General features: G+C 34.3%; 1 protein-coding gene across 4 annotated transcripts in view; it reads left to right on the plus strand.

Moving 5' to 3' along the window:
• The window catches only part of SLC9B1 (solute carrier family 9 member B1), a 75,252-nt gene that overhangs the window by 44,678 nt on the left and 5,812 nt on the right, over positions 1-24,762 (plus strand). For 3 of the 4 annotated variants that reach the window (XM_053217094.1, XM_053217092.1, XM_053217093.1), the window contains 3 exons: positions 16,378-16,565; positions 20,586-20,692; positions 21,529-21,678. In XM_053217094.1, the coding sequence (XP_053073069.1) occupies positions 16,378-16,565; positions 20,586-20,692; positions 21,529-21,678 (445 nt within the window). The remainder of the gene's footprint in view (positions 1-16,377; positions 16,566-20,585; positions 20,693-21,528; positions 21,679-24,762) is intronic. The other variant, XM_015082898.3, reaches the window with a different exon arrangement.

Below are 24,762 nucleotides of genomic sequence, written 5' to 3' on the forward strand. Positions count from 1 at the left end.
TAAGCACAGAGCGCTGTATGTAAGTCATGAACTATTAAATTCTACACCTGAAACTAATATTCACTGTATGTTAACCAACTGGAATCTTAATAAAAACTTGAGAAAAACAATAAAGTTGTGGTTTTATAGTTTTTCATCAAATTTAGAATTTTTCAGCCGTTATTTAAGTATTTTGCCCCTCTTATTCTAGAACTACAACTGCACATGTGTTAGACTGCTTGATATTATTATGTAGGTCCCTGGTACTCTATTAACTTGTTTTACTCATGTTACTCTCTGTACTTAATTTTGCATCTTTTTCCTCAGAATACTTCTTTATTAGCATTTTGTTTATAGACCTAAGTATATTGGACTCTATCTAAAAATATGAATTCTTTTCTTTAAATAGGCAAACATGTAATTACATAAGATAACAGTATCTGATTTTATTCCCATTTTATATAAACAGAACACTATTTGTTTAAGAGAAGCTGGCTTTTAATAGGTTACTACTAGAGTGCTTTATGTCCCTGTTAGGAAGTATATTTTGAGCATATTGCATTTTCTTTTTTGTACCTAATGGCTTTTCAATGATGGTGCCATAGATGTTTTGCTTTTTTGTATATAATTTGGGGTTTCAAATGTTGAATCATCAAAAAGCATTAAAAATTACCATTCTAAATCACCCCTCCAACACCACCACCCCCCAAAAGAGAAAGAGCATTACCCTGGACCTAACTCATGTTTTGCTCCATGTCTATTGTTTCCATATTTGCCCTTTTCTGTTTGTTTTTGTTGTTTTGTTTTGTTTTCATCATGTTAAGTGTATTCTTTAGTCCCCATCACCTATTTTACCCAGCCCCCCTTCCCACTTCCCCTCTGATAATCCATCAGTTTGCTCTCTGTTAAGAGTCTGTTTCTTGGTTTGTCTCTCTCTCTCCTTTGCTCATTTTTTGTTTGTTTGTTTCTTTCTTTCTTAAATTCCACATATGAGTGAGATCACGTGGTATTGTCTTTCACTGGCTGAGTTATTTTGCTTAGCACTGTACTCTCTAGCTCTATCCATGTTGTTCCAAATGGCAAGATTTCATTCTTTTTTTATGGCTGAACAATATTCCATGTGTATATGTACACATACACATATATATGTATATATATCACATATATACATATATATGTGTATATGTATATATATCACATCTTTCTCCATTCATCTAATGATGGACATTTGGACTGTTTATACTTCATTTTGGATATATTCCACTGCTGTGTCTTCAAGTTCATTGATCTTTTCTTCTGCAGTGTTTAACCTTCTATCAATCCTATCCAGTGAATTTTTTTAATAATTCAGATATTGCATTTCTTTGGTCATAAGCCATCTTACATTTCTTTCCAGCTTTATTGAGATAATGATTCACATATAACATTTTGTAAGTTTAAGGTATACAATGTGTTGATTTGATACACTTATATATTGCAAAATGATTACCAACATAGCATTAGTTAACACCTCCATCTTATCACATACTTGCCTTTTTCTGTGTGTGTGATGAGAACTTTTAAGATCATCTCCCTTAGCAACTTTCAAGTATATAATACAGTATTATTAATTGTAATCACCATGCTGTACATTAGATCCCCAAAACTTACTTATCTTATAATTGCAAGTTTATACTCTTTTGACCAAAATTTCCCCATTTCCCCCATGCACCAGACCCTAGTAACCACCATTTTACTCTATTTCTATGAGTTCAGCTTTTTTAAATTCCACACATAAGTGAGATCATGCAGTATTTGTCTTTCTCTGTCTGACTTACTTCACTTAGCATAATGTCCTCAAGGTCCATCCATATTGTAAATGGCAGGATTTCTTTCTTTCTCATGGCTGAATACTTGTCCATTGCATATATATTGCACACACATATATACCATACACACATACACACACACATATACATACCACATCTTTATTCATGCATCCATTGACAGAAACTTAGGTTGTTTCCATCAGATACTACATTTTTTATTTCCAAAAGTTCCATTTGGTTCTTTATTCTGTCTGCTGCTTTCTCCCCCCCCCCCCCATTATGTTCATGTTTTCCTTTAGATTCTTAAGGAACATATTTATACGTTCCATATGTAACATATTTATAACAACTGTGACAATATATTAATCTACCAGTTCCCTCGTTGCTGTCATTTGTGGATCTATATGTATTAACTGATTTTTCCCCCTGTTGTAGGTTACATTATCCTACCTATTCATGTGTCTAGTGATCAGATGCTGGGTTTTGTAGGTTTTACATTGTTGAAATCTGGATTTTGTAATTTTTCTTTAGAGTGTTAGACTTTGTCCCAGAAGGCAGCATTAAATTATTTGTGAGTTAGTTGATGCTTTCAAGTCTTGGTTTTAAGATCTTTTAGGGATTATCTAGAGTAGCCTTACTGTAGGGCTTCTAAGATGTGGCCCTTCTGAGTCTACTGAATGCCCTATGTGTTTGATGAGGTATCTCCACTCTAGTTGGTGGGAACCCAAAGGTTTTCCCAGCCTTCTGTGAGCTCTAGAAATTATTCATCTTACTGATGGTCAGTAATCTTTCTTTATGAGTTGTACTTGTCCACATTTGTGGGGTTTTACTCTATGCCTGGTCTCAGTAGTATTCAACCAAAGACAGGGAACCCTTCATGCCAATTTCTGGAAATTTCTTTCCTTCCCTCAGGTACTCTGCTCTGAAAATTTTAGCTGCCTTGGCTTCCCTAGACTTTTTTCTCCTCAACTCAGCAAGTTTGTTGGACTTTGTTTGGTTTCTCTCCACCACAGCCTTGAAATTGTTCCCAAGCAGAAAACCTGGGCAATGGTGAAGTTTAATTCATTTGTTTCCCTTTTCTCATTTGTAACAGTTCTGTACTGTCTGTTGTTCAGTGTCTGAAATTTTTTGTCTGGTTTTCCAGGTGCTTTCAGCAGGAGGGTAATTGCAGAACCTATATTCTTTTACAGCTGTAAGCAGATGTCTTACTTCTGATTTTTAAAGGTTGATTTTATATATGACTATCCTGATGAATGTTCATATCGGTACTTTTAGTTCTTATATAAACTTCCTGTCTTCAAATAATTAAACTTCTGTCACTTCCTTTACCAGTGTTTATACTGTTGTCTCTATTTTACTGTGTTCAATTGAATATCCCATCAATGTGAATATTAGTAATGGAAAAAAATAGATGTTTCTATTTTTAAAATAATTTTAATGAGAATTCTAATGCTTTGTCATTAATATGATGTTTACTGTAGGGTGTTAGTAGATGCGGTTTATTAGGTTAAGGAAAGTTTCCTGAATCTTGTTTGTCAAGAGGTTGTCTCTTAATAATAATAATAAAAAAAAAAAATACTATCATTTTTTTTCCCTTCAATCTGACGTTATGAATTATACTGGCAGAGTTTCTTAATGCAGAACCATCCATACATTTACAGACTTGGTCAGCATTTTTATTCTTTTAATAAACTGATGTATTCAGTTTGCTCCTATTTAGGATCATAAATGAAACTGAACTGTGGCTTATTTTCTTATGCTATCTTTGCCTTATTTTTATTTTTTTTTCTACCCCCAACCCCTACCTATCTTTGCCTTATTTATGATCATGTTATTATTTTGCTATGACTGCCTCAAATCCCTTCATGTTGATACCTAGCATTTTAATTCAAGTTAAATAATCAATATAAATTTTCTTTTCTTTCATCTTAGTTTTTTTTTCCTTTTAAAATAAAGATAAGTGTAGAAGTTACTAAGATATGTGAATATCCTTAATTTGTATTTCTGTTGCAACAACTTCTGGATTCATTTTTCCTCCCATTTGAGTACTTTCACCAAAATGATTGTGAACGTGGGTCTTTGTGTGACAAATCTTTTGAAGCTTTGTATGCTTGTGAATATTTTCACAGTATTATAAAACCTAATTTGAATGACTATTGGACTGATTTAAAAATGTCCAAAATGGGGGCATCTGGACTGGCTGGCCGGTTTAGTTAGCAGAGCATGCGACTCTTGATCTTGGTGTCATGAGCTCAGGCCCCATGTTTGGCATAGAGATCACTTTTAAAAAAAAATCTTAAATAAATAAATGAATGAATAAATAAGTAAATATTCAAAATTATTTTCCTTGAACTTTTAAAAACTGTTCTGCTTTTTCTTTGTATCTAACCTTGCTATTGAAAAGTCTGGTGTCAAACTAATTCTTATTCTTTTGTTGATAACCTTTCTCGCTGGATGTTTTTAGAATTTCCTGTTTTAATTTTCTTAAATATTACTATAAATTATTTAGATATGGGTTATTCTGTTTCCTGTGTGACCTCTTCTTTAGATTTAAGGTCATTTGTCTTTAATTAAGGGAAATTTACTTTCATTATTTTTTGAGTATGCCATCTTTTCTAATTTCATATATTTATATTTATCATTTATTTTTTTACTTATATCTACATATTTTTTATTTTTTATTATCTTTTTTCCAATATATGAAATTTATTGTCAAATTGGTTTCCATACAACACCCAGTGCTCATCCCAAAAGGTGCCCTCCTCAATATCCATCACCCACCCTCCCCTCCCTCCCACCCCCCATCAACCCTCAGTTTGTTCTCAGTTTTTTTTTTAATTTTATTTATTTATTTATTTTTTCAATATATGAAATTTATTGTCAAATTGGTTTCCATACAACACCCAGTGCTCATCCCAAAAGGCGCCCTCCTCAATACCCATCACCCACCCTCCCCTCCCTCCCACCCCCCAGCAACCCTCAGTTTGTTCTCAGTTTTTAAGAGTCTCTTATGCTTTGGCTCTCTCCCACTCTAACCTCTTTTTTTTTTCCTTCCCCTCCCCCATGGGTTTCTGTTAAGTTTCTCAGGATCCACGTAAGAGTGAAACCATATGGTATCTGTCTTTCTCTGTATGGCTTATTTCACTTAGCATCACACTCTCCAGTTCCATCCATGTTGCTACAAAGGGCCATATTTCGTTCTTTCTCATTGCCACGTAGTACTCCATTGTGTACATAAACCACAATTTCTTTATCCATTCATCAGTTGATGGGCATTTAGGCTCTTTCCACAATTTGGCTATTGTTGAGAGTGCTGCTATAAACATTGGGGTATAAGTGCCCCTATGCATCAGCACTCCTGTATCCCTTGGGTAAATTCCTAGCAGTGCTATTGCTGGGTCATAGGGTAGGTCTATTTTTAATTTTCTGAGGAACCTCCACACTGTTTTCCAGAGTGGCTGCACTAGTTTGCATTCCCACCAACAGTGCAAGAGGGTTCCCGTTTCTCCTATCCTCTCCAGCATCTATAGTCTCCTGATTTGTTCATTTTGGCCACTCTGACTGGCGTGAGGTGATATCTGAGTGTGGTTTTGATTTGTATTTCCCTGATAAGGAGCGACGTTGAGCATCTTTTCATGTGCCTGTTGGCCATCCGGATGTCTTCTTTAGAGAAGTGTCTATTCATGTTTTCTGCCCATTTCTTCACTGGGTTATTTGTTTTTCGGGTGTGGAGTTTGGTGAGCTCTTTATAGATTTTGGATACTAGCCCTTTGTCCGATATGTCATTTGCAAACATCTTTTCCCATTCCGTTGGTTGCCTTTTAGTTTTGTTGGTTGTTTCCTTTGCTGTGCAGAAGCTTTTTATCTTCATAAGGTCCCAGTAATTCACTTTTGCTTTTAATTCCCTTGCCTTTGGGGATGTGTCGAGTAAGAGATTGCTACGGCTGAGGTCAGAGAGGTCTTTTCCTGCTTTCTCCTCTAGGGTTTGGATGGTTTCCTGTCTCACATTCAGGTCCTTTATCCATTTTGAGTTTATTTTTGTGAATGGTGTGAGAAAGTGGTCTAGTTTCAACCTTCTACATGTTGCTGTCCAGTTCTCCCAGCACCATTTGTTAAAGAGACTGTCTTTTTTCCATTGGATGTTCTTTCCTGCTTTGTCAAAGATTAGTTGGCCATACGTTTGTGGGTCTAGTTCTGGGGTTTCTATTCTATTCCATTGGTCTGTGTGTCTGTTTTTGTGCCATATTTATCATTTATATAATGGCACATCTGCTATTCTTTTTTTCAAGATTTTATTTTTAAGTAATCTCTACACTCAGCATATCCTTCTCACTCATTGTAATCCTTATCTATCTTGAATTCTACTTTGTCAGATACTAATATTTCTCTTCCTGCTTTGTTGTGGGTACCCTATTTGGAATGAATTTCTCCATCCTTGAATTGTTAAACTTTTTATTGAAGTCTAACTCAGATACAGAAAGTGTAAAGTACATGAATGTACAGTTCCTTGAATACTTAAAAAGTGAATATTCATGTAACCATCACCCAAGTAAAGAAGTATAGCACTGCCAATACCCCAGAAGTGTCCTTATGCTCTCTCCTAATCACTTCTCTCCATCCTCTCCACAGATAACCACTATACTAATTTCTTACACTATAATTTAATTTGCATGTAGTTGTACTTTATGTAAATGAAACCATATAGTATATATTCTTTTGTGTCTGCTCTTTAACTCAACATTATATTTGAGATTCGTCCATGTTATTGTGTGTGAACATAGTTTACTTTCTTTTTTGTATAGTATATCATTCTATTATCAGTGGGAATTTGCATTGTTCCTAGTTGGGGTTGTTATTACTAATGCTCTTACATTCTTGTAAATAACTCTTGGTACACGGTTTTCTAAAGGTACTTAACTATGAGTTGAATTGTTGGTTCATGGGGTAACTATATGTTTAAAACTTTGGATTATGTCAAAATATTTTTTGAGAATTCCTAATTTACATTTCTACCAGTAGTATGTAAGAGTTCCTCTTATTCCAAACCCTGCCAACATTTGGAATCATCAGTCTTTTTTATTTGAACCATTCATATGGTATGTTGTGATATCTCATTGGGATTTTTATTTCTATTACTCTGATTTCTAATAAGTCTGAACAGTACCTGTTATTTCCCATATTTCTAATGGGTTTTTGGTGGTTGTTTTTTTCTGATTTATTGGTAAGAGTTCAACATATTCTGATACTAGTCCTGTGTTAAATATGTTACAAATATGTTTTTTCATTCATCAACTACCCATTCTCTCTTTTAAGGGTAGAAATTCTTCATTTTAATGTAGCCCAATCTGTCATTCTTTTTCTTCATTCTTAATACTTTTTGTTTAAGAAGTCATTCCATATTCAAAGTCATAAAGATATTCTGTATATTATTTTCTAGTAATTTTATTATTTTACCTTTCACATTTAAATCCATAATCTACCTTAAATTGATTTTTATGTCTAGTATGAGATAGAGTCAGGTTTCTTCCTTCTCCCCGCTTCTCTGCAGTCAATTTAGAAATATCCAAATGACCCAGCACAATGGATTTAAAAAGCCACTTCTTCCAGTCACATTGCTCTATAGTATAACCTGTGTCATAAATAATGTGTCCAGATAAGTATGGCTCTGTTTCTGGACTCTCTATTCTTAACCAATGGTCTATCTTCTGTGTTAATTACTATGGTTTTATAATAAGTCTTTATATCTTGTAGAACAAAACTCTCACTTTTATGATCTCCAGTCACTTTTATGATTCATAACACTTCGTATTTCCATACAAATTTAGAACCAGTTTGTCAATTTTTACCAAAAAATTCTGATTGAAATTATATTGTTCTATCAATTAGGAGATGACTGATACCTTTATAATATTGAGTTATTCAATTCATGCTCATGGTCTTCCCCTCCATTTATTTAGGTATTCTCTAATTTTTCTTTTTAATTTTTTGATGTTTATTTATTTTTTTAATATGAAATTTATTGTCAAATTGGTTTCCATACAATACCCGGTGCTCATCCCAACAGGTGCCCTCCTCAATGCCTATCACCCACTTTCCCCTCCCTCACACCCCCCATCAACCCTCAGTTTATTCTCAGTTTTTAAGAGTCTCATGGTTTGCCTCCCTCCCTCTCTAACTTTTTTTCTTTCCCCTTCCCCTCCCGCATGGTCTTCTGTTAAGTTTCTCAGGAGCGTGAGCAGGGGAGGGGCAGAGAGAGAGAAGGAGACACAGAATTTGAAGCAGGCTCCACACCCTGAGCTGTCAGCACAGAGCACAGCCAGGGGCTCAAACTCACGAACTGAGAGATCATGACCTGAGCTGAAGTCAGATGCCCAACCAACTGAGTCACTGAGGCACCCCTAATTTTTCTTAATCAATGTGTTTTTATTTCCTACATAGAGGTCCTGTATATATTTAATTAGATTTATTCCTAGGCATTTGATGGTTTTTGATACAATTATAAATAGTACTTTTACATTTTTAATAATATTTGTTACTGGTATTTAGAAATATTATTTATTTTCCATATTGCTTTTGTCTCTAGCAACCTTGCTGTGCTCATCAATTCAAATTTATCTATAGGTTGCCTTGGTTTTTCTGCATGTACAGCTGTGTCATCTGTGAATAATGACAGTTGTACTTCTTTCTTTCCAATAAGTATACCATTTATTTTTCTTTCTTTATGGTACTTATTAGGCTCTTCAATATAATGGTGATTAGAAGTGGTGATAGTAGACATCTTTGTCTTGATTCTGTATTTGTAATAAGTTTTTTGTAGCTACCCTTAATTAGATTAATGAAGTTTCCCTACATTCTTAGTTTGCTAAGTTTTTATTGTAATTGGGTGCCAAATTTTATCAAATAATTGTTTTGCTTCTATTGAAATACTATGAATTGTTAATTCTATTCTAGTGAATTATGTTAATTTTCTAATGTAAACCAAATTTTCCTTTATGAAATTGATTCAATTTATTCATCATACTTATAATTTTCAACTTTTTTGTACCATTTGTCTTAGGTATATTTCTTACTAACAACTCAGAAATAAATTTTTATTTTTTTTTAATTTTTTTAAAAATGTTTTTCTTTATTTTTGAGAGAGAGACAGAGCACAAGTGGGGGAGGGGCAGAGAGAGAGGGAGACAGAATCAGAAGCAGGCTCCAGGCTGAGCTGTCAGCACAGAGCCCCATGCAGGGCCCAAACTTGTGAACTGTGAGACCATGACCTGAGCTGAAGTTGGACACCTAACTGACTGAGCCACCCAGGCATCCCAGAACTAAATTTTTAAAATTCAGTCAGAAAAGCTGTCTTAACAGGTCCATCCAACCGATTCTTTGTAGGTCAATTTTGACTTAACCTTGCTTTTATTTCACCTTTTAAAATATTACACATTCCTGTAAGTTTTATTCTTTTTTCACTTTTCCTACTTTTTGTTGGATTACCAGCATTTTCTTTGTTACACTTTCATTTATTCCTTTAATATTTAGAAATTACAAACTCATTCTCCTAGTGATTACCTATAATTTTGTAAAAAGCATACTTAAAATTGTAGCATGTTTTCAGTTTTCTCCACTCCCTCATATATTTCCCCACCAGTTGATATAATCTAGAATTTTCGTCTAAGATTATTTATAAGTTTTCTTTACAATGAGTACTTCTATAGATTTAACAATGATTTTCACTGCTCATCATTATGTCTTGTGATTATAATTATAATAATATAATAATGATAATTAATATAATAATTATAATAGCAAACATTTATATAGTGCTTGCCATGTGTCAGGCACTTTGTGTAGTATTTGATAATTAATAATTTAATCTTCACATAGTCCTGTGAAATAGGTATTATTATTATTACCATTTTTTTGTTTTGCATACAAACTGAGACAAAGAGATGTTACATGGTTTTCCTAACATCAGATGACTAAATAGATAGATCCAGACCTTTTACTATGTCTAGAGAATTTATTTTTTTAAGCAACTTTTCTAAATGTTTATTTTTATTTATTTTGAGAGAGAGAGAGAGCATAAGCAGGGGAAGGGAGAAAAAGAGAGAGAGAGAGAGAGAGAGAGAGAGAGAGAGAGGGAGAGAGAGAGAATCCCAAGCAGGCTCCATGCAATCAGGCCAGAGCCTGATGCAAGGCTAGATCCCATGAGCCATGAGATCATGACCTGAGCCAAAATCAAGAGTTAGACATTCAACCAACTGAGGCACCTCAGGTGTACCCTCCTTTTTTATTAAGAGTCTTTTTTTTGAGCCTTTATTCTTAATGTCTACACTATGCTGCCTATACTCTTTTATTTTTTTTAAACCCCTTTATTTTGTACTAAATATTTTGCCTGATGAGTTGATCTTCTAGTTCTTTTCAAACTGATCAGTGGATGATAAACTGAATCCTGGAATGTCTGAAAATAACTTCTGTGTGACTCAGTGTTGAATTTTAGATTCAAAATTATTTTCCCTCAGTACTTTAAAGAGATCAGTGTTATCTCCTTGTATTAGTTTTGCCCATGAGGAATATTTTATCAAGCTAATTATTAATTTCTTTCCTAGGTAATCTAACCCAATCATTTTTTTTTTTCCTTTGGAGGCTTGGTTTCCTGAATTTTTCCAATTAAAATCTTCTTGCTATACAAAGTACATTCCTTGGACAGCAACATTAGTATCACCTAAAAGCTTGTTAGAAATGTAGACTCCTGGGCCTTATCCCAGGCCTTTTGAAATTAATCTGCATTTTAATGAGATTCTTATGTTATTTGTTTTCATATTAAAGTTTTAAAAGAACAGTCTCAGATAAGTCTTTTTTCCTTAGTGAAATTTTTCAAATATGTACAAGAGTAGAGAGAATAATAACAAAATAACAAACGTCCAAATATCCTTAATTTAAACTTAATAGCCCCTAAGGAATCCTAAAGTAAATTACATGCATAATGGTATTTCACCCCTATATCCTACAGAATGCATTTCTAAAAGTTAACAGCATTTTTCTAACTAAATTAACAACAATCCCTTAATGTAATCAGATGAGTCTTAACATGTTCTATTCAATATTTGGTGTGATGTTTCAATCAGAAGAATATGTATCTATTTTTTTCCAGGTCTTGATTGTATCCTTTATCTTTCTTCAGTTCTCTTGTATTATGTCCTTTTGTAACTCCCTCCTCCATACCTATTAAGCCTTCTTTATACTTTTTATATGCTTACCTTTTTGCAGTACACACTGGAAAATTTTTCTCTGCACAGTTCTCTAGCTTATTAAGTCACTCTTTAGCTATGTTTATACCTATGTTTTTTTAATTTGGAGAATTTATTGTTAATTTCTAGGAACTATCATCAAAACTTTATGGATAGATGCAATATACTTTCATGATTCAGAGGATATTTATAGTTATTCTAACATCATGTTTTGGTTGCTTTCTTCCTAGTATATCTCTTTTCTCAGGTATAATTTTTTTTTCCACTTAATGAATGTGGTTCCTCAATTCAAAGTGATAGATTCCCCAAATATTTTGTAATACTTTAATGGGGGCTCATTTTTGTGTTTTACACTTCCTATTAATTTGTTATTGCTTTATCTATTGGCTTTTGCCTTCTTGCAGGGAATAGCCCAATAATGTTACCAAGCAAGGTGTCTAGAAGCTCAGGCTGAGATTAAGATTCTTATGCAGTAATGTACTGAGGGAGGTCTCAGTTGAAACTTCTGAGTGAAGAAAGCCAGATAGACTATGGGGTAAATCAGTGGTTCCCGAACTTTGCTGTACATTAAAATCACCTTGGGAGCTTTTGAAAATCCCAACAATCAGAAGAGTAATGTCAGCAAGATAGCAGAATACGAAGCCCCAGGTTCTTCTTCTCCCACTTACTGACTTAAAAACATAAGAACCAAATTACCTTTGTGAGAACTCCAGAAACCACTTGAGAGGTTGCACCATCTGTCCAAGTGCAAGGTCAAGAAGAGACACATTGGAGTAGTTAAGACATTTCATTGTATTTACCCACCATACCTCATCCCCGCCCTGCACAGCAGAGGAAATCAAAAGAAAACTCCCAACCCCTGGCTTATCCATCAGGAAGGAAAGAAAGAAGCTGGGACATGTGTCTACATTCTGGCATTTTGAGTCAAGGGACAGGTTTCTGTCTCACCTAACTCAGAGTGCTGGCAGAAAAAGAGTGGCACACTTTGGATACTGAGGCACATTGAAAACAAAGGTGAGTCCTGTGGGTTGCTCTAGCTCCTGAGATATTGCAGTACTGCAGACAGACATTAGGGGTGTTCTGGAGCAGAAAAAGGCAAAACTTTTCAGCTGGCAATAATGTACCCAACCCTGAGAAGATGCATCCCAGAAATGTTTGAGAGACCCCTAGAATCTCTAGCCGAGCTGATTTGTGAAGAACTTTCTCTAGTGAAAACAGTTCATAAAGACAGGAAGAAGTGACTGTTTTTTCAAGTATCCAAATGATGGCTCCAACAAAGGAATGAAATGAAACTCCAGAAATCAACCCTAAACAAATGGAAATGTATGAATTACCCAACAAATAATTCAAAATAACCATCATAAAGATGCTTAATGAGTTAAAAGAGAACACAGAAAATCTAAAATAAATCAGGTAAATGATGCATAAACAAAATGAGAATACCAACAAAGATGAAGAATCTGTAAAAAGCAAACAAAAATAAAAATTCTGGAGCTATAGGATACATAACTAAATTGAAAATTTTACTAGAGAGGATCAAAATCACACTGTATCAAGCAGAAGAAAGAGCCTGTGAACTAAAAGATTGGTCACTTGAAATTACAAGTCAGAGAAGCAAAAAGCAAAAGAGAAGTGAAGAGATCCTAAGAGATTTAAGGGATACTATTAAATGGACTAATCTACACATTATGAGAGCTCCAGGAGAAGAGAGAGAGAGATGTTCAGAAAACCTACTTAAAGAAATAATTGCCAAAACTTCCAAATTTGAGTAAGGAAATAGATATACAAATTCAAGAAGCTCAAAGAATTTCCACTAGAATAAGACTAAAGAAACCCACACTGAGACACATACTCAGACTGTCAAAAAATACATAAAGAGGGGAAAAAAGACAGAGAATCTTAAAGTGTCAAGAGAAAAGCAAGATCACCCATAAAATAGGATTTCTCAGCAGAAACCTTTTATACCAGAAGAGAATGAGATATATTCAAAATGCTGAAAGAAAAAATCTGCCAATCAAGAATACTATATTCAGCAAACCACATGTAAAACTTTTATGACATTAAATTTGGCAATTATTTCTTGAATATGACACAAAAAGCACAGGCAACAAATATGAAAATGGATGAGACTGCATGAAACTTAAGAATTTCAACACAGCAAAGGAAACAAAATGGAAAGAGTACACGGAATGGGAGAAAATAATTGCAAACTATATCTGAAAAGGTCAATGTTCAGAATATATAAACAACTCCTACAACTCAACAATAATAATGGACTTAATAGTGGGCAATGGACTTGAATAGAAATTTCTCCAAAGAAAATATACAAATAGCCAACAAGCATATGAAAGTACTCAATATCTGTAATCATTAGAGAAATGCAAATCAAAACCACAATGAGATATAAGCTCACACCTATTAGGATGATCATTATCAAAAAACAAAAACAAAATAGGGGCACCTGGCTGGCTCAGTCAGAAGAGCATGCAACCCTTATCTTGGTGATGTAAGTTCGAACCCCATAATGGGTGTAGAGATTACTCAAAATCTTAAAAAAAAAAAAACAGAAAATAACACAAAATAAAGATTGGCACAGATGTGGAAAAATGAGAACCATTGTGCTCTGTTGTTGGAAATATAAAACAAGCAGTTGCTACGGAAAACAGGTTGGAAGTTCCTTAAAAAAAAACAAAAATAGAATTACCATCTAATCCAGTAATCCCACTTTTGGGTATATATACAAAAGAATTGAAAGCAAGATCTTAAAGAGATATTTCCACATCCATGTTTATTGGAACATTATTCACAAAGTCAAGAAGTGGAAGCAGTCCACACTGACAGATGAATGGATGAAGAAAATGTGGTATATACCTAAAATGGAATATTATTTACCTGTAAAATATAGATAGAAATCCTGTCACATTCTACATCATAGATGAACCTTGAGGACATTATGCTGAGATAAATAAGCCAGGACAAATGCTGTATGATTCCACTGATCTGTTTAGAGTAGTCAAAATCCTGGTAACAGATAGTAGTATGATGGTTGCCGGGGACTTGGGTGAGGGAGAAAGGAAGGGGAGTTATTTAATGGATATAAAGTTTTAGTTTTGTAAGACAAAAAAGTTCTGGAGATCCGTTATACAACAATGTGAATATAGTTAACAGTACTGAACTGTGCCTTAAAAATAGTTTCGAGGGTAAATTTTATGTGTTTCTTGCCACAATTAAAAACATTTTTTTAATCCTAGTACTAGGTCAAAGACTGATCTTAGATCAGTATGTCTTAGAATGGGATCCAGGCAGGGGCACCTGGGTGGCTCAGTCAGTTAATTGCCACTTCTTGATTTTGCCTCTGGTCATGATCACACAGTTCATGGGATCAAGCCCCACATGAATCATTTCATCAGGCTTGTGCAGACAGCACGAATTCTCTTTCTCCTCTCTCTGCCCCCCAGCCGGCTCACCTGTGCAACCTCTCTCAAAATAAACAAAGAAAAAAAAATGAGAGCCAGGCATCAGTGTTTTTAAAAGTACCCAAGTACATAGTAGGCAACTTCTAAGATTATTCCCAGTAATCCCTGCTATCTAATATTTTACACCTTTGTGTAATACCCTCTTCTTGAATATGGGCTGGACTTACCTGACTTGCTTCTAATGGACAAAATACAATGGAAATGATAGGATGTCAATTCTAAAATTAGGTCATGCGAAGACCATGGCTTCTACTTTGCATGTTTTCTCTTCCATTCTCTTTAATTGCTTATCGTGGGGGAAACCAGCTGCCATACTGTGAGTAGCCTGTTAAGAAGCTCCCATAACAAAAGATTGAAAGCCTGCCAACAGCCATGTGAGTAAAATTGGAAGCAGATCTTCTACACATTTCATGAGGACCTTGATGCAGAGGCATCTAGCTAAGCCACACCCAGATTCCTGACCCACAGAAGTGTGATAATAAGTGTTTGTTGTTTTAAGCAATGAAATTTGGGGATAATTTGTTGAGCAGCTACAGATAAATAATATACCAGGTGATTCAAATGTGCAGGAAAGTTCAGAAACAACTGAACTAGGCAAATAAGTTTTCAGAGAACTCTAGGCTCTCTCATTCGGAAAGACTGTACAGTCAGAGGCAAAGGCACTAAACTGTCAGACCCTCACATCAGTCAGTAATTGACAGGAGCTGTCTGGAAGAAGGAGTGGGAGGTAAACCTCCTTAGCACCCCCAAGTAAGCTCTTCTAAGCAGGAGAAGGCTGCTAGAAAGCTGCAGGTGTTGGGGGTTAGCAGCCAACAGCAGCAGCTGGGGGATGTGTGCACTGGCCTGGTAAACGGTTTCTGCTGGGACACCAAGAACATCTCTACACAAGGCATATATTTCAGTCCTTATAAAGTTAATGTGGCAGAGATGAGGTAAAGTACTAAATAGGATATACCAACAAAGATGTTCTGAACAGGAGTTTCCCCATTCCTCATGCATGTTATCATCCACACTCATTGTTCCTTCTTTGGGGCAGGCATCTCTGTTCTTTATTGACTTGCTCAAGAATTAGAAGTAGGATGGAGAGTACATTTGTCTGGCCATTGTTACAGTGGCATTCCAAATAATCACCTGTTGGATTTCTTCAGAGATCCCTCCTGCTCCTAGCATCTGCCGTTTCTGGGCTTGGAGCATTTTTAGATGTATACCATATCGGGGTGCCTGGGTGGCTCAGTCAGTTAAGCATCCAACTTCGGATCAGGTCATGATCTCACAGTTTGTGAGTTTGAGCCCTGTGTCGGACTCTGTGCTGACAGCTCAGAGCCTGGAGCCTGCTTCAGATTCTGTGTCTCCCTCTCTCTCTGCCCCTCCCTTGCTCCTGCTCTGTCTCTCTCTCTGTCTCAAAAAATAAGTAAGCATTAAAAAAATTTTTTCAAGTATACCATATCTTTTGTAGCAATGTTTACTCACACACACTTGGCTTATAATTTCTTTCTTCAATCTTAAACTGTCTTTTATCTTCCTGGACTATATGTATTTCCTTGTCCATTGAGGATTCTCTTCCTTTTTTTTTTTTTTTCTTTCTAGTTAGGTTATGAGTTTTCCTATTATTTTTACATCTTCATCTCAAAGGATTTAGGGATGAAGGTAGAGACAATTTGTGCCCAAACCAACATCTTGAATGAAATCTCTATAAACTTTTAGGCAGCACTAAAAAATGTGTGAAAAATTTTTACCACTATTAAATGACGTTGACCCAAAAGCAGAATTTTTACTTTTGAAGTTATTGTAAATCTGTAAAGGCTAATATATTTGTTGTAAAATTTAATATAAAACACTTTTGTTAAAATGATGTTTTAAAATTGGTTTTCAAAGTCTTTCTATTAGTTTTGTAGTAGGCGCTGTCTCTCCTGCTGTTGTTGTCCCTTCCATGCTACTTTTGCAAGAAAATGGATATGGTATTAAGAAAGGCATTCCAACCTTACTAATAGCTGCTAGCAGTTTGGATGACATCATCGCAATCACTGGATTCAGTGCGTGCTTGAGCATAGCCTTCTCCTCAGGTAAACAAAATACAACTGCCACATCATTCACAGCCTTTTCTGGTTCTTTTAAACAAGACTTCTGGCTTTCCTCCTTATTAAAATTTATTTATTTTTACATGCATCGTCTTTTTGTTCTTCATAGAAAGTTCATTCTAGAGCAGGGAAGAAACTTCAATGGACTGAGAAATCACTATTTAATACAAACACTATTTAATAACCATAGATTTAAATTAATCTGACAACCCATATTATCATTTTTCCGTTCATGTTGCTTTGGAAATTTTATCAGTTTTCAATAGAAATTTTTAAGCAGCAATATTATTAGTACTGCTAATATATTTAATATATATTTCTCAAATGTACCTTTTGGGCCATCATTATAAATAGCTGGTTGCTCTATTACTAAGACATCTTAAATATATAGAGTATGGACAACTGTGTGCCTTTTTGGTAGTGGTAGGACAAGATCTGCAGCACTTCTGAATCCCAAGGTAATATTTGATCTTGAATGTCACTCTGCACAAATTGTGACAGTAAATGTTTCCACGTTTAGTAATGCTTTAGTTATTCGCAATGTTTGAAATTCAGTCTTCTGTTTTATTGAAGCACCAGAATATTTAAGTTGAAAAGTAATATGTACAGTTTATCTTAAAATCAAGACCTAAATAAATAAGAAGGGGAAAAAAGGAAAAGATAAACTCTGCAGCATATCCTCAGGAATAATAACTCTTTTTAAAAAATTAATTTATTTAAATTCAAGTTAGTTAACATACAGTGTAGTATTGGTTTCAGGAGGAGAACCCAGTGATTCCTTACTTACATATGACACCCAGTGCTCATCCCAACTAGTGCCCTCCTTAATGCCCATCACCCATTTAGTCCATCCCCCCCACCCACTTTCCCTCCAGCAACCCTGTTTGTTCTCTGTATTTAAGAGTCTCGTATGGTTTGCCTCTGTCTCTGTTTTTCTCTCATTTTTCCTTCCTTTCCCCTATGTTCATCTGTTGTGTTTCTTAAATTCTACCTGAGTGAAATCATATATTTGTCTTTCTCTGAATGACTTACAATAACTCTTTTGATATAAATCCACCCAGACTTCTCTTTCTCCCTTTCTCTATCTCTTTCTCTCTCTGTCTTCCATCCCAATATTCTTATAAAATTATAAGAATTGGCCATACTTTCTTGTAACCTGAGTTGTTTTGCACTTTGCTGTATATCACTAACAAGTTTCTTTTCAGTAAATATATTTCCATGACCTTTTAAATGGTTGTGTAGTTTTCTTTTGGCTGTATCATACTTACTTAACCTGTTGAAAATTGAAGTTGACTCCAATATTTACTGTTAAAATAATGCATGGTTGAATGTCTTATAGCTAAATAGTTGTACCTAATCTTAATATTTTCATAATCTCAAAAGTGGAATTGTTGAGATAAAAGTATATATAGTTATAAGCTTTCTGACATATATTACCACAATGTCATGTCCTAGCAGGGTAAAAAACCTTGCTACTTTCTCTTCACCTTCTTCAAAACTAGGTATTACTAGCTTTTTATACCTTTGTTAATTTGATAGGTGAAAAGCAAGGCTTCTTTAAATGGAGTGCTTTGAATACTAGTGGTATTTTAAAATATTCAAGTTTATTGGCCATTGGCATCTTGGAATGTTTTATAAATTGCTTTTCTTGAAATCCTTTGCTTTCGTCTTACAGGTGTGTTCATCTTTCGTTCTTTTTGATTTGTCAAGATTCTGCATAAAATTAGGAATGATAACCTATACTCTATAGTTATCGACATTTGTAATTTTACTTTAACCTTTATCTTTTTTTTGTTTGCAATTCAGAATTTTAAAATTTTTATTGTCAAATCTGGAAATCTTTGCCTTCATGACAAGTATCAGTAATTCTTTCAAAAAATATTTTTTTGTGCTCCTCTTCCATTGTGCCAACAGCTGTGCCAAATACTGAGGATAAACACTGAACGACAATATTAGCTTTTGTTGAGTAATTGCTTTGATACTTGCTCCAAGTTCCATAGATATTTTCACTCATTTAATAGTCACAATGGTACTATGTTCATTTTACAGAATAGGAAACCAAGGAACAGAGGTTAAGTAACTTGGTCAAAGTCACAGACCCAAAACTGGAAACCCAGTTTTCACTGGGATGCAACCCCATACCCACACTTTTAAGTACTATTCTATACTATTTGACACAGCAGAGAAGCCCATGTGGCTCATGTTCTCAAGGAGTTTGTGTTAAACAAAAAATTACAAAATGTGATAAATAGTAGATAGTATGCGGTGCTACACAGCATGCTACAGGAGATCACACCTAATTTGAGGAGGACAGAAAAAGTGAAAAACCAAGCAGTTACATGCTTAGAAAATCTTCTCTTGACTCATGACTGTATAAACTGTCACTTAAAATGTTAAGGACTTTCAGGATTTTATTTTTACGTTAGATCTTCAATACGTCTATATTTTGGAATATCGTAGATATGGAGACCTCATCTTATTAGGTCTGGGTCAGTTGGCCTTTTTATCATTATATAATGTTCTTCTTTATCTCTTGTGACTTTTTTGTATTTGACTTAAATTTTATTTTGTTTGATATAAGTATAACCACCCTGCTGTCTTTTGGTTACCATTTGCATGGAATATCTTTTTCTATCCTTATAAAAACTCAAAGTGATAACTTAATTTCAATCACATATGAAAATTCTAATCCTTTACATCTCACCCTCTTCACTTTGTAATCCATGTCACAAATTAAATCTTTTTATGTTGTATATCCATTAACAGTCTTACGGTTATATTCATGTCTTTATCTTAAATTCTATAACAGAATTGAAAGTGATTAACTCACCACTGTTACAGTATTACACGATTCTGAATTCATCTATGGTATTTACCTTTACCAAAGATTTATATTTGTGTGCTTTTGTATTGATAACATCCTTTTACTTCCACTTGAAGATTCCCTCTAACATTTCTTGTAAGTCAGGTGTAGTGATGATGAACTCCTTCAACTTTTGTTTATCTAAGTCTTAATTTTTTATTCATTTTGAAAGGTAATTTTGTAGAATAATATTCTTGATTGGCAGTTTTTTTTTCTTTCAGCTCTTTGAATTTATCATCCCACCCTCTTCTGGTCGTTTTAAGGTTTCCACTCTGAAATCCTCTGATAATCTTCCAGGAGCTTCCTTCTACATGATGAGTCACTTTTCTCTTACTGCAACTTCTTAATTGGTTTGTGGAGTTCCATTAAGGCTTTTGGACTGTATGTTGTTAAATTGATGCCTCTGTGAGGGAACAAGGTTCTGGGGCTTCCCAATCTACTATCTTATTGTTGTCACCCTGCATTTCTATAATTTTTTAATAAAGAACATTTCTGAATGTATACACACACACACACACATATATATATATACACACACACACACACCTTATTGAGCTAAATACACATAGCATAACAACTTTTTTGTGACTCAGGATCTTTTTTAAAACTTATTACTCTAAACTGCAGATATGGGTACATAAAATATATTAGAAACTCAATTGACTCCTGACTCGAATATTCCTAGGATTGATCCTGTAATAAATCTTCTGTTGTTGTTAAATTTTTCTTTTCATTTTTAAGTCATTTGTTTCTTTGTCATAATAGTATATTGGAGAAGAAACATGTGCTAGGTGCCAGAAGTATTCCTTTGTCCATTTCTGTCCATTCTTCCACTTCACTTGGTCTTTCAGGTTGTATGTGTAGGTGAGCCACATTATGGCTTATTACTTCTTTGTTTTCTGGCCTATATTTTCAATGAACATTTCTGAATTGTGTGTATTTATTAAATTATTTGACAATATATAATTTATCAAACAAATCATATATTTTCAAGTATGTGAATATTAAAGGACCATTTTTGTATATTTGTTCTGGAAAATATGTGCCTTTCTTTATGAAACCACCTATATTTGATCCTCTGATATGTGAAGTATGTGAAAATATTTCTGTAGAAATGTTTCCTTTATTGTGTGTCCTTACAGGCAGTGTACTTAAAAATATCCTCGCCTCTTTCCAGGACATACTTATTGGTGTGCTGGCAGGAGCTGTTTTGGGAATTTTTGTTCGATATTTTCCAAGTGAAGATCAGGTAAATAAAAAGTTTATTTTTTAGAAGTATACTATTAGATATTTCTTTTAAAAATTTGAACTTTTGGAAGAGCCATAAACAGTTAAATGTAACATTTAATTCTCCTTTCCCCAAAATAGCCTCCAGTGCCTACTCTCTGCTTAAAATGGAGCACAGCTGTGATTGATACAAGTCAATGGTCTTGACTAGAGTCTCTGCTTCCTAATTTGGCAAATAAGAATATCAGAAAAGTGTACTTAACCCAGAGTACCTTTTCAATTCCACCACCCCTTTATTCATTGAATTGCCTGTTGACCCCTGACAATTTTCCCTAATGATTTTTCCCTCCAATTTTCCATTGAACAGTTTTGGGGAAATAGATTGCCATTTATCTCTGCATGTTTTCTAACTTAAATTCACTCCCACTTCCTTTGGCTAAGGCAACTCTATTAAACTCAACCCTTTCCTCCGCCAAAGGATATGCCATTACTCTTGTATTTCTGTAACTTCCATCTTAATTTCCCCTTAACAATTGTCTTAGCTAAAGAGATATTAAAATATATAGAACTACATAAGGGTCTCTTTCCTTTCTTCTTCACTTACAGCTAAAGTATTATAGCCATTTTACTGACATTAGTATCAGAGATGTGGCAGAGGATAAAATGTAATAATTACAAATTTTTTCACTTGGTACCAAATCTGCTAAAATATTTGGTGGTGAAGAATGTAAAAATTTTAGATATTATTTAATATAACATATAGAGACATGATATCAAAAGATCAATAATCAATGATAGAAGATATAAATATTGTATTATGTATTAAATGTAAATTAATTTCTAAATATCTAATTCTAGACAAAACTTTCACTGAAGAGAGCATTCCTTATTTTGAGTATGTGTGTTTCCGCTGTTTTGGGCAGCCATCATATTGGTTTACATGCAGCTGGAGGATTATTCACACTAGCGTTGTCTTTTGTTGCTGGGGTAAATTGGTCCACGGAAAAGGTGAATATTTTTAACACATTTTTTAAGATAAATTAACTGGTTTTTTTTTACATCATAATAGACATTTAGAAAATCTCTTTGTTCTAGTTGGAAGATGTTCCAGAAGTTTGTGTCTTCAAGAAAGTGTATAAATCAATCAAGGAAATAAAATATTTAGGAAAGCGACCTGGAAATACAGTAAAATGAAATCTTAAGTTGAGCTATCACATCAGGCTGCTTTCTTTTACCCAAGTTTTATGCGATATGATTAAATAACTTTTATTTATTTAATTTATTTTCTTTAATTAAATTTAAATTATTTAAATTACTTAATTTAGTGTTATTATTTTATTTATGTATTTAATTATTTTATTTTATTATTTATTCATTAAAATTTTATACAGTTAATACATGAAAAATGCTTGTAAAAGATTAAAACAATCAAAAGGCCCACACATATAATAAAATATAAGACTCCTTTTCCCCTAGCACTCCCAAATATCATACCCCTCTTCCCAGATTTAATCATTTCCTTTAATCTGTTCTCTATTTGTACATTTAGATCATTTCCATTTTGTTATTATAAACAGTGCTGCCATGAACAATCCTGTTCATGTGTCCTTTTGCAAATACGCAAGCACTTCCATAAAAATAGATTCCTAGAAACATAATTGCAGAATTTAGAAATGGAACATTTCTATTTTGATGGGTAGTGCAAAATATTCCTTCAAAGAATTTAAACAATCTGATGGGTAAGAAATGATACAACATTCTTATTCTTTGTTTACATTTTTCACATTAGTAGTGCAGTAAACTTCTCTTTATATATTCTTTTTTAACTACCTATTCATCTTCTTTGACCATTTTTAATTGATTTATTTGCCTTTTGTTCCTAATTTATAGTTTCTTTATATCTTAATGCTGCTAATCCTTTGTTACGCATATATTGCATATAATTTTTGCTTATTTTCAACTTTGTTACGTCTTTTGTATAGTCAAACCTGTCCATTTTTCTTTTTTGTTTTGGATGCTATATCTTGTTTAAGAAGGATATCTTCACCCAAGATTATAAGATTGTATACACAATATCTTCCATATTATCATCTAATATTTTGTTAGTTTTTATTTGTTTTATTTTTGCATTTGGTTCTTTAATTCATCTGGAATTTATTTTTTTAAATGCTGTTAAGGATATATGTGTGTGTGTTTATAAATATGTATACATATACATATACTATATATCTACGGACACATATATATGCACACAAACTGGACAGGCATTTTTTGCTAAATTATGTACTGACTGATCCATTAATTATTCAATAATTTTTAAGTGCCTCTTTTACCATGAGCTAAACTCTCACGTTATATACACACACACATACAAGTTCATTTCTGGAATCTATTCAATCCTATTTATCTAGTTCTCTGCCAGTACCACTCTATTTTAAATCACTATAGTTTTATGTCTCAAAATCTAATATGGAAGATTCCCTCTCATTGTACTTTTTTTTTTTTTTAACTTTTTTAACGTTTATTTATTTTTGAGACAGAGAGAGACAGAGCATGAACGGGGGAGGGGCAGAGAGAGAGGGAGACACAGAATCGGAAGCAGGCTCCAGGCTCCAAGCCATCAGCCCAGAGCCCGACGCGGGGCTCGAACTCACGAACCGCGAGATCGTGACCTGAGCTGAAGTCGGACGCTTAACCAACTGAGCCACCCAGGCGCCCCCATTGTACTTATTTTTAAAGTATTTCTTTTTTTTTAATTTTTAAAAAAATTTTTATTTTTTAAAATTAACATCCAAATTAGTTAGGAAATAGTGCAACAATGATTTCAGGAGTAGATTCCTTAGTGCCCCTTACCCATTTAACCCATCCCCCCCTGCCACAACCCCTACAGTAACCCTCAGTTTGTTCTAAATATTTATGAGTCTCTTCTGTTTTGTCCCCCTCCCTGTTTTTATATTATTTTTTGTTTCCCTTCCCTATGTTCATCTGCTTTGTCTCTTAAAGTCCTCATGTGAGTGAAGTCATCTGATTTTTGTCTTTCTCTGACTAATTTCACTTAGCATAATACCCTCCAGTTCCATCCACGTAGTTGCAAATGGCAAGATTTCATTCTTTTTGATTGCTGAGTAATACTCCATTGTATATATATACCACATCTTCTTTCTCCATTCTTCCATCAATGGACATTGGGCTCTTTCCATACTTTGGCTATTGTTGATAGTGCTGCTATAAACATGGGAGTGCATGTGTCCCTTCGAAACAGCACACCGGTATCCCTTGGATAAATGACTAGTAGTGCAGTTGCTGGGTCATAGGGTAGTTCTATTTTTAGTTTTTTGAGGAACCTCCATACTGTTTTCCAGAGTGGCTGCACCAGCTTGCATTGCCACCAACAATGCAAAAGAGATCCTCTTTCTCCACATCCTCGCCAACATCTGTTGTTGCCTGAGTTATTAATGTTAGCCATTCTGACAGGGGTGAGGTGGTATCTCATTGTGGTTTTGATTTGTATTTCCCAGACGATGAGTGATGTGGAGCATTTTTTTCATGTGTCGATTGGCCATCTGGATGTCTTCTTTGGAGAAGTGTCTATTCATGTCTTTGGCCCATTTCTTCACTGGATTGTTTGTTTTTTAGGTGTTGAGTTTGATAAGTTCTTTATAGATTTTGGATATAACCATTTATCTGATATGTCATTTGCAAATACCTTCTCCCATTGTCAGTTGCCTTTTAGTTTTGCTGATTATTTCCTTCGCTGTGCAGAAGCTTTTTATTTTGATGAGGTCCCAGTAGTTCATTTTTGCTTTTGTTTCCCTTGCCTCCGGAGACGTGTTGAGTAAGAAGTTGATGGGGCCAAGATCAAAGAGGTTTTTTCCTGCTTTCTTCTTGAGGATTTTGATGGCTTCCTGTCTCACATTTAGGTCTTTTGTGCATTTTGAGTTTATTTTTGTTTATGGTATAAGAAAGTGGTTCAGATTCATTCTTCTGCATATCGCTGTCCAGTTTTCCCAGCACCACTTGCTGAAGAGACTGTCTTTATTCCATTGGATATTCTTTCCTGTTTTGTCAAAGATTAGTTGGCCATACGTTTGA

Source organism: Acinonyx jubatus, chromosome B1 (assembly GCF_027475565.1).
Source record: "Acinonyx jubatus isolate Ajub_Pintada_27869175 chromosome B1, VMU_Ajub_asm_v1.0, whole genome shotgun sequence".
In the NCBI taxonomy this organism is placed as follows: domain Eukaryota; kingdom Metazoa; phylum Chordata; class Mammalia; order Carnivora; family Felidae; genus Acinonyx; species Acinonyx jubatus.